Genomic DNA, 11,561 nt, shown 5'->3' on the forward strand with positions numbered 1-11,561 from the left:
CGACTGCATGTTTTTTTAGATGAAAAAACCCACGCAGGTAACAAATTGTCAAATATCACATAAACATTGCGATAACCGACTGCATGTTTTTATAGATGAAAAAACCCACGCAGGTAACAAATTGTCAAATATCACATAAACATTGCGATAACCGACTGCATGTTTTTATAGATGAAAAAACCCACGCAGGTAACAAATATCACATAAACATTGCGAAAACTGATTGCATGTTTTTTTAGACGAAGAAACCCACGCAGGTAACAAATATCACATAAAGAGGGTGCACTGTCAAACTGACGACATAAAAAAAGACGGTACTGGGACAGCTGGTGTGATCAACGCCAACTGTTATGCGATCAAGATGGCACCTCTGTGTCTGCATCAGTGGGTTCCTTGCGCAATACACTGAACATGCTATTGGGTGCTTGGGATGCAGTGGGCCGCCTTTTTAAGACCGCAACAAATCTGAGAAAACAAGGTCTTAAAAAGGAGGGGGTCTTAAAATGGGGGATACCTTTACAGAGGTTCTGAACAGGAAGTCTGAGAAAACAAGGTCTTAAAAAGGAGGGGGTCTTAACTTGATGGGTCTTAAAAAGGGGGTTCCTCTGTTTTGGGTTCATTTGGATACATCATTATGTGCTCAGCGCTGCTTGTTTTTCTCAACGTATATGATGTGCTCATTATTCCTCGACCACACTCTGCTGAATCATCGTTAGAAAACACTGGCCTAACTGTGTGTAGTTTGTCATTTTGCTAATGGGCGTGATATGTACAAGTAGGACACCGGCACGGTTGGCCTAGTGGTAAGGCGTCCGCCCCATGATCGGGAGGTCGTGGGTTCAAACCCCGGCCGGGTCATACCTAAGACTTTAAAATTGGCAATCTAGTGGCTGCTCCGCCTGGCGTCTGGCATTATGGGGTTAGTGCTAGGACTGGTTGGTCAGGTGTCAGAATAATGTGACTGGGTGAGACATGAAGCCTGTGCTGCGACTTCTGTCTTGTGTGTGGCGCACGTTATATGTCAAAGCAGCACCGCCCTGATATGGCCCTTCGTGGTCGGCTGGGCGTTAAGCAAACAAACAAACAAATGTACATGTAGCATACTCTTCCATCCTTTCTTGCTTTGCCATAAATGAACAAACCACAAAACATTGTAAGACACACTAAATTAAAGACCCCGGCAATAACAATAGCTTTATACAAATGAATGAATGATAGAATGAATATAGTCTTTGAAAGCATTATTAAAATACACTATACCATCCCCCCCACCTCCCAAAATAATAATTTAAGTCACCTAACCATTATTTATAAAAATAAAAAAAAGATGGTCAGTAAATAAATTCAAGAAATACAAATGTAGCAGCTGAATTAAGAAATGTTGTTGCAAACCAAACAACCCCTTTTCATTCTACTCTCAATCTCCAACTGGACAAATTCCTAAATGAACAAACAAGTCTGCGTTACCCCGTAACCTGCAACTACAGCGTTACTAATGTTCTAACGAGATTAAAGTTTAACAAAGACTCCAAGGAGACGAATGTCAATATTGGCGAATAGTTTGTCTGGCAGAAGAGCCTAGTGTATAATCAGACAGATAGACGGCCCTCTGCAGTGATCAATACACAGGTCTTCAGAACTGCTGCCATCAAACAAGCCGGTTGCTTTCATATCAAATTTCTATCCTGTTTGCTTGTGAAACCTAGAGCACTTAACTGTTCGGAAATCATCGATTACTTATTCAGTGCACTTAAAAGTGTTTTGTCTGTGTTTTCTCTTCCACAAACACCAATGCATGTGCAAGCGTCGACTACCCCCAACCTCTGCTTTGTCTCATTCCTAATCTGACCATCCTATTCTATACTACAATGTCCTCCTTTTCACAAAGAATCTGCTTTTGCTGTATAGATTTTCACTGAAACATTTCTTCAACTCTTTGTGACAGTGGCATTTTCCCTTTTCCTCTTCTTTACATTGATCTGTTTCAGTATTTCCCATTTGCACGTTACATACATTCACTTGTCTTTGCCCCCAACACAAGGATTTAAAGCCGCCGCAGGAAGCTGAAGGTGTGCTGGATAAAACGTTGAACTATTGATCTGATCCTGGTCTCTGCTCCCTGATAGATTAAGGGTGGTGGTGTTGTGGGGGAGGGGGGGGGGGGAGGGTGGGAAGCTGCTAGATCAGTGCTGCTGCAGGCAAGGAAACAGATTTGTTCACAGGAAACTGAATGAATGCCTTTGGAACAATTACCCCCCATGATGCAAAGTGCTCCTGCCCCTTTTTGCCATCAAGGGCAAATCAATACAAACTAATCCCTGCTACATCAGCTGGTGGAACAGCTTTAGCTGCGCAGGTGAAATTAATACATGCAATGGAGAAATTGAAAGAAACAGGGATGTTAGAATGGAGAGGGGAGAGCACGCACGCAAGTACGTACGTACACGTGTACGTACGCACGTACAAACGTACGTACGTACGTACGTACACACATATACGCACGCACGCACGCACGCACACACACACACGCAGACAGACAGACACACACACACACACACACACACACATGCACACACAAACACACACAGAAGCCCCATTTCTTTAACTACAGAATTCTGGCACTTTGCCGTAAGAAGATACGAGTTTTCCTGTTCCCTCCCCTTGGCATCTTATGAACGCAGTAAAAAGCTTTGCACTGCTGTAAAACAGCTCTAAATTTTTTCCAACCACAAAAAAGTACACACATGTGTGTGAAATAAATCAACTGGATCAGTTGGGAGTCTGTCACAAGTGCTGGGAAAGGAGAAAGGTCAGATTATATCTTAAAATTACTGTAAAGGAAATGTTTGATGACTTGATAATAATACAAAATCTGCCTTGACAAGAATAAAGAACAGGTGATCAATGTCGACTTAAATGTTGCTTGAGAAATAAATACAGGGTGACCCCCTTAAAATTCAACCCACTAAAATGCTAATAACCCCCATATGTGTTCAGCGAAATTCTTCATATTTGGTGGACAATAGCATGATATGTGGGATAATAGTTGCACAAAGTTTCAAGTATCTAGATCAAGTGGTGTCATTTTTACGCTTTTTTTTCTTTCTTTCTTCAAATTCAGGCATTGCCTCAACTATAGGAGGTTTGACACTACGCAGTAGCCACACTCATCCAACTTGAACCCCCAGACTCCCTATAATTGCTGTTTCAACTCAAATATTGTCTGAGGATGGTTTTTGTATGCAATTAAGGCCGTTCAAAAAAAATCAAGAAATATAAATCTAGAGAGCCTAAAATCGGGTTAGTGTGGCTACAACTCAATCAGTGCCAAACCTCGTACTTTTGAGTCAATCCCAGACTTTTGATTTTTTTTAAAAAGCGCATAAAAGTCAGACCATTTAACGTACAAACATAATACTTTGTGAACTTATTGGATCTCAAGCAATGTACCACAAATATGAAGTAATTCGCTGAACAAATTCAGGAGTTAGTAGTATTTTAATTTAGTGGGTTGCATTTTTGGGGGTCACCCTGTACCTTACACACAAATATTTTACAAAAATAATCTGTATAATCTTTCGCAGCTTGGAAGAGTTTTGGAATGAAAGGAAGAAGTTTTAAACCTTTGAGTAACATGATGAATTACATGACTCGCACACTCTAGTCTGTTTTGTAGAAGCAAATGAGGGGAATCAACTGATACCCCAACTAAGTTTCAAAGTTGTGAACATATGAGTACCGTCCTAGGGAAATGCTTCAAAATCACAGATCCCAGGCAGATGGTGACCATGAATTGGTTTTTCTCTTGCCGTCTTGGCCTGATCGAGATCGCAAGAATGACTATGCGGCCATTTTGGTCCAACATCGGAAAGCCTCCGATTCAAGTTTCCGGCATATTCATTTATTCATTGGCTAAATAAATTTCCATATTCATTGTTTGATCAGCTGTTCGGTAGTTCTTCAAATCTCTGCAATCTTCACCCTGACACAGAGAACAATTAAACACAGAGGCATCTTTTTGCAGCAAAGGCAGTACTGGGGAGACGCAGCTGCACAACACAAAATTATACAATTCCCACATTTTAATTTCATCCCAATATCTCGCATCTATGATTCACCCATTTGGGAAATGTTTGGAATTACAACACTAGCTTCAATTAATCTGGCCACTTTAATGTTGGCCTCTTTAATGTTGGCCTCTTTAATGTTGGCCTCTTTAATGTTGGCCACTTTAATGTTGACCACTTTAATGTTGGCCTCTTTAATGTTGGCCACTTTAATGCTGGCCTCTTTAATGTTGGTCTCTTTAATGTTGGTCTCTTTAATGTTGGCGTCTTTAATGTTGGCCACTTTAATGTTGGCCTCTCTAATGTTGGCCTCTTTAATGTTGGCCTCTTTAATGTTGGCCTCTTTAATGCTGGCCTCTTTAATGTTGGCCTCTTTAATGTTGGCCTCTTTAATGTTGGCCTCTTTAATGTTGGCCTCTTTAATGTTGGCCACTTCCCTTGAGCACCATGTAATACAGAGGAACCCACTTTTTACGACCTCGAAAAATCTGAGAAAATAATTAGGTCTTAAAAAGGAGGGAGTCTTAAAAAGGTGGGGTTTTAAAATGGAGGTAAATTTACAGAGGTTATGAATAAAACATCTGAAAAATAAAGGTCTTAAAAAGGGGGAAGTCTTAAATTCGGGGGTCTTAAAAGGGAGGTTCCACTGTGCTGAGAGCATGGTCAGCGGCTGTACCAGAATAGCAGCTACTGTACAAACAGGTCTGTATTTATACTGTACCTCTTCCAGCCCAGTAAAGCTGTACTTCACAGTTGATGATAGCATAGCATTTCTTTCCATTCAGTGTGCTATTGACTTTCCCTACAGGAAGCCATTGACAATGACAGATTAAGGCCATTTCCTGTGCCATCAGTACCATCACTCAGTGGTCCCACAGGTACAGATGTTAAAATCTCACACTTTTTCTCTTTCAGATGAGATTCGGGGAAAACCACAAAATACCCAACCAAACAGAACTAAAAATTGTCTTTGTGAACGGACAACTTTCTCTGATCTGCAGAATGTGCACTCAATCTGCAGTGGAAACTGAAACTGATTTTTCTGTGTCTTATTCTCTCCTGTACTTTTCTAAATGTTCATGTTAATTTATAGCTTTGTATGGTGACTCGCTTGGTCTGATTACGCGTTCGGTGTGTATTCTTTTTGTAAATAAACTTCAATCAATTACACATCAGCTAGAGTATATGCTATACCTCTGCTCATACATTTATTACTAGATGATTACCCGCTTCGCCGGGTACCGGCTTTGCCGGGAAGAAGTAGAGCCAAATACCAGGCTGTGCCTGGGACCCGGGTTTGCTGGGTGTACGCCAGAAAAGAAAGGACATAAACGTGCAAAACACTGGAGGCCTTCTAAAAATAGTAACATGCAGTGACCTTCTAAAAATAGTAACGTAGTAACGGGAATATGGATTGACGCCACACGGAGGAAGGGAGATAATCGCGACTGAAAACACTGGAGAAGATAAGGAAGAGTTACTGGTAGTGGATCCCGACAAAAAAACAAACAAACAAAAAAATCGGTTCAGCGCGCACAGCGCTGCGCACTGAGAGCACGTGTTAAAATATCTCATCGATGAGGTTGTGTCCGGGGTGTAGCTGAATACGGTGTCCAAATTTGAAAAAGATCCACCGAGAACTTAATTTGGCCGTGCATCGCGAACAGACAGACAGACAGACAGACAGACAGACACTAGTCGTATATATATAGATATTTATGTTTCCCTTGCTAATATGTTCGTTAGTCAGATTCTCGACTACATCCGCAGTACTTCACTACATATACTGCAGCAACTTGACTGCTGTGCAAAATCTCCAATAGGTCTCGTAGCTATTAACACAAGCATACAGATTGTTCGGAAAATCTCACAGCTTGGAGCACAAAAAACAAATGGCAGGAGAAATATATGGCCGTTAACATAGACTGACTGAAATATGTGTCCCAAAAGGTGCAAAAAAAGCATTAAGCAAAACTCTACAAATCTCCCAACAATGGACATGAAGTTGATCGTTAAACACAGATTGACAGAAAACTCCCACAGGGCGCATAAAAAACAAGATGGCAGCAGAAATAAGCTAAAACTCCACTAATCTTCCATCAATGTACAGTAGAACCCCCTTTCATGAACTTGACAAATCTGAGAAAATCCGGCCTTAAAAGGGAGGGAGTCTTAAAATGGAGGTAGATCAATTTACAGAGGTAATGAACAGAAAATGTGGGAAAGGGGGGTCTTAAAAAGGAGGAAGTCTTAAATTGGGGGGTCTTAGAAGGGGGCTGGGCCGCTATTGCGCGGGCCGCTATTGTGCGAATCTAACCCTAACCCTAACCCTAACCCTAAAGATTCGCGCAATAGCGGCCCCGCGCAATAGCGGGCCGACCCCCTTAGAAGGGGTCCACTGTAGTGTGTCTGTAACACAGATTGACTGGAACATCCCACAGGGCGCATACAAAACGAAATGCTAGCACTAAGCAGGAGAGTAAAGCCTGGGCGGCATGGAACAGACACCCCCTGGGTATCAAATAAGAATGAATAATTCATCTTAGCAGACATCTTCTGCATACAAAAAGCTCATTTAGCCAAACAAACTCCAACAGGCTTTGAGCTAAAAGCACACTTCTTTAACCTAATAACTGTGGGTGTGAATGAAGAACAAGTACATGTAGTTACATTTTTTTGTAATCAAAGTTATCAAAGTTCTTACCAAATGTTGCCTAACATTTTTTTTATTCATATAACTATTTGAAATTCTTCTGCAGAACAAATGAATAAATTCACAGATGGACTGTGAGTCAAATCTACAGAGCTTGTGTCGATGAAATGGTTCTCAAACAACTCCAGCAAAAAACCCTCAAAGACAGTTTTGTAACCGCAGAACACATCTGATCATAATAAGAACACAGTAATGTGCACTGTGAAGACTAAAACACACACGCACGCATGTACGTACACACACACACCAGGAAACGCATGCACACACACACACATACATACACACACACACACACACGCACAAAATCACGAAATGTTTAGAACTGCAAGAACACCACCACTGAAAAAAGAACTTTAAGAAGACAATTAAGTAACGCCCACAGCAATGACAGTTGACAGGACTCACCCAGCCAGTTCCTGTCTAGGTAGATGGCGACAAAAGACGGCGGGATGGTGAAGTAATCCACAAAGGAGAACAGCTCCAACCAGAACCACAACTTGTCATTCGCAGCAACAAACTGCAAACACATATCACGCCAAACATCAGTTTTCTATATAACAGCATGCCAAATAAAAGGGGAACAAGAAAAGCGAATGCTCAAACGACTCACCTTCGTGTTACGTTCTGTGATGCAGAAATTATCTGGCACTCTGGCTCCATAAACATTCAACAAAATGATAAATTCCTACTATTTGACCTGAACTTGACCCCTTGTGACCTTGACATTTGAACAAGATTAACTAGACTTGAGTCAAGTCTAGAGATTTTCAAACTTAGGAAGCATGTACTGATGTAGATTTTCAAAGATCTACCTTCAAAAATGTTCAAGAAAATGCTGCTTTTCATTTTACAAGCAGAATCTGTCTCTGCGATAACCGTGAAATGTGATGAGGGTCAGCCAGACCTGATATAGATGTAGATCACGAACAAGTTAACAGACAAAGAAAGCAGACTGACCCTGATAAAGAAGTAGATCATGAAGAAGACGTTGAAGGCCAGGTCCACCTGTTGTGTGGTGCTGGTGGACCAAGGGTTGCACGTCTCCACCTCATCATGGCGCCTGCAACAACATGTTGAGATAATACGTAGAGTAATATTGAATATATTGTACTGTATTGTATCAATATTTCTTTTACCTAATGTGGTACAATGTCTTGAAGTTGACTACCAAGGATAGAAGGGTCGAACTCTCACAACAACGTTCAGTGAGTTTGCCTCCCAACAGACATTGAGACAAATGGAGATGTGTAGCCGAAATTGCACATGCACAGATATTCATGTGAGGTCTTGTGATAAGTACACTTTGCATGCACTGCTAGTAATTTACATAGAGATCACCGGGCACTTGGAAAACACCCATGCTCTACCACTGGTTGTGTGGTGTACGTAGTTTGACCAGGCAAGACATGTCTTTACTCAACTCAGAGTTCATACACTACTCATATGTGTGTGCATGCGTGTGCGTGATGAGTGAGTGTGTGTGTGTGTGTGTGTGTGTGTGTGTGTGTGTGTGTGTGTGTGTGTGTGTGTGTGTGTGTGTTTAATGCATATGCTTGAGTGTATTTTTGCACCTGTTCATGTAGAATAAGAAGACAAGTGATGGAAAAATCTTTCATTTTACAACAAAATATCAGAAACTGAGAATAAAGGCAAAAACTTCAGAGAGATTTTTCAATTCAAAGAAAATGAAAAACTATGCTGGTGGAAAATACTGACTCTCTGATGAATCACAAATAAAGAAGTATGTTCCCACTGTGTGCTTCCTACTCTTCTTAACACTGTCTGTCATAAAGGCTCCAAAAAAGCGGCACCAGATTGATCTTTCTGTGACAAGATACATTACACCCTAACAAAATCAATACAGAATCAGGCACAGTAATACCAGGCATTATATAGTCAGAAATTAAACAGTCCCAGTTTCACGACTAGAAGCATCCACTCCATGCTACACTCGAAGTTCCCATTGAAGCCTGCCTATGCTGAATACTGCCAGTGTGCTCCATTTTAATCCGATTTCATTTCAAAGACACAGTCCTTCCTTTGCAAACGAATCTGTTCACCATCTCAGATCTGCATGTCCAGGCTGTTTACATGAGATAAGTATCCTTAGCGGATTATGACTTTATTCAATTATTCTGCAGAAAAACAGAAATGCTGGAGAAAAACTGTTTGTTTCTGCAGCATTTCTGCATGATGTCATCTTTCGCGAGAGCAACGTTTTTTTCTGCAGTAAAATTGAAATAAAAAATGCTGCAGTAAAACGGTGATGTTGTTTTACTGGAGAAAAACTGTTTACACTTTTTCTTCAGCATTTTGGCATTATTCAGTTATTCTGCAGAAAAACAGAAATGCTGGAGAAAAACTGTCTTTTCTGCAGCATTTCTGCATAATGTCATCTTTTGCCGAAGCAACGGGTTTTTCTGGAGCAAAACATTTTACTTCAGTAAAATTGAAATCAAGAATGCCGCAGTAAAACGGTGCTGTTGTTTTACTGCAGAAAACCTGTTTACACTTTTTCTGCAGCATTTTGTACTGGCTCATTATAATGTTGGAGCACGCAAGCATCTCTCTGTCGAGAGATGGACTCATCCAGAATTACCAATAGTTACAAACTATTATACTATCCCAGGGGGCGACGAATACAAACGCTACTTTACAAAGTCGTTTGTTTTTCTCCAGAAAAACTGTCACAGACTATTCTGAAGAAAAAGTTAATAGCAATAATGCTGCAGAAAACCATGGAAACATTATGCTTCAGAAAAACTGTTTTACTGCAGTAAAAAACGTTGCTTTGGCAAAAGATGACATTATGCAGAAATGCTGCAGAAAAGACAGTTTTTCTCCAGCATTTCGGTTTTTCTCCAGAATAACTGAATAATGTCATAATCCGCCAAGAGCCAGTACAAAATGCTGCAGGAAAAAGGTAAACAGGTTTTCTGCAGTAAAACAACAGCACCGTTTTACTGCAGCATTCTTGATTTCAATTTCACTGCAGTAAAATGTTTTGCTGCAGAAAAAAACGCTGCTTCGGCGAAAGATGACATTATGCAGAAATGCTGCAGAAAAGAACGGTTTTTCTCCAGCATTTGTCTTTTCTGCAGAATAACTGAATAAAGTCATAATCCGCTAAGGATAGATAAGACCATCTCTCCACTTGAAAACATATTAAAAGTCAACAGTCTGGACGCTCTCTGTGCAGAGTGAGAATGTTTTTGATGAATACATTTCTCAACGGACATGGCCACTGGTGGCGCTCATTCATCAAAATATGCTCACTTTAGCACAGGAAAAGAAGTTGGGATGTTGATCTTTGGGATGTGTTCATGCAGTGGTATGACCTTGTCCTGTGTAATATATCCTTGTCCTGTGTAATATATCCTTGTCCTGTGTAATATATCCTGGCCAGATCTAAGATGGTGAGTCAAACAGTTTCCATTGGACAGACAGGGCCTTTATACGCCTGCCATTGCTAAATACAGCTATTGCGCTCCATCCTAATCCTATTTCAACTCAAGTCAGCCTATGGTAATCCCAAGTGACACACCCTGATGCAATCTATTTCCCACAGCGAATTCACAATGCTATTACTGCTCCATCCTGATGGCATCTTGAAACCCAGTTCGCTCCAACTTATAATGTCATTGAATTTACGAAGGAGCAACATTATTATTGGACATGCATCTTTCTTTATTTTCTTTATTTGGTGTTTAACGTCGTTTTCAACCACGAAGGTTATATCGCGACAGGGGAAGGGGGGGAGATGGGATAGAGCCACTTGTCAATTGTTTCTTGTTCACAAAAGCACTAATCAAAAATTTGCTCCAGGGGCTTGCAACGTAGTACAATATACCTTACTGGGAGAATGCAAGTTTCCAGTACAAAGGACTTAACATTTCTTACATACTGCTTGACTAAATCTTTACAAAAATTGACTACATGTATATTCTATACAAGAAACACTTAACAAGGGTAAAAGGAGAAACAGAATCCGTTAGTCGCCTCTTACGACATGCTGGGGAGCATGGGGTAAATTCTTTCTCCCTAACCCGCGGGGGGTATTGGACATGCATGACCATGAGCTTATAATATGAAGAATTAGTGAAGCCTAGCATATATTTACCTGCAGGGTGGAATCTCTCAACCCCCTCCCCCCATTTCTCAGCTTTTCTGTTTGTAATATCTTTAAATTTACCTCCAAATACGACCCCCCCCCCTCCCCTCTTATAACCTGATTCTGTCAGGTTTGTAAAGATCTGACAAGGGGAATTCTGTACCAGCTGAGTGCACTTTCTACCCAAGGGTACTTGAGAAAACTGAGCATACAATAAAGTTGTACACACCCAACCTTCACTGGGAACTCCCTTTTAAGACAACCTCCCCACCCCCCCCCCCCCCTCCCCATTTCAGAGCTCCCCCTATTAAAAACCTTGCTTTTTGAAATTATCTATTTATCATGTCTATAAAATGTTCCTTCATTTTAAGATTCTCCTTTTGCAACCGACCGATTTTATCAGAGTTTTGGAGGTGTTTTAATAAAGGGTACCACTGTACTGTAAATCACAGAGGGGGCAAGACACGGGGAATTAGTCCAATACAGTCTGCACTTGGGAATGTCTTTCAATGCGTCGCTGGATGGATCGGTTAGATTCTGATGCTTCGTGAGGCCGGTTACAATCTGCAAGACTTTTCATGGCACTTTTCCAAAGACAGACACAAACATCCAAACCCACGCCCACACGGCTGACACTGAGAGAGTGACACCGTTACAGTCTCTCTCTCTC

General features: G+C 41.0%; 1 protein-coding gene across 3 annotated transcripts in view; it reads right to left on the bottom strand.

Moving 5' to 3' along the window:
• LOC138960090 (calcium-activated potassium channel slowpoke-like) overlaps positions 1 to 11,561 on the bottom strand; it is a 74,093-nt gene that overhangs the window by 59,258 nt on the left and 3,274 nt on the right. For all 3 annotated transcript variants that reach the window (XM_070331830.1, XM_070331827.1, XM_070331828.1), the window contains exons 3-4: positions 7,738 to 7,840; positions 7,186 to 7,297 (exon numbers count right to left, since the gene is read on the bottom strand). In XM_070331830.1, coding sequence (XP_070187931.1) covers positions 7,186 to 7,297; positions 7,738 to 7,840 — 215 coding nt within the window. The remainder of the gene's footprint in view (positions 1 to 7,185; positions 7,298 to 7,737; positions 7,841 to 11,561) is intronic.

This window comes from Littorina saxatilis, linkage group LG2, assembly GCF_037325665.1.
Source record: "Littorina saxatilis isolate snail1 linkage group LG2, US_GU_Lsax_2.0, whole genome shotgun sequence".
In the NCBI taxonomy this organism is placed as follows: domain Eukaryota; kingdom Metazoa; phylum Mollusca; class Gastropoda; order Littorinimorpha; family Littorinidae; genus Littorina; species Littorina saxatilis.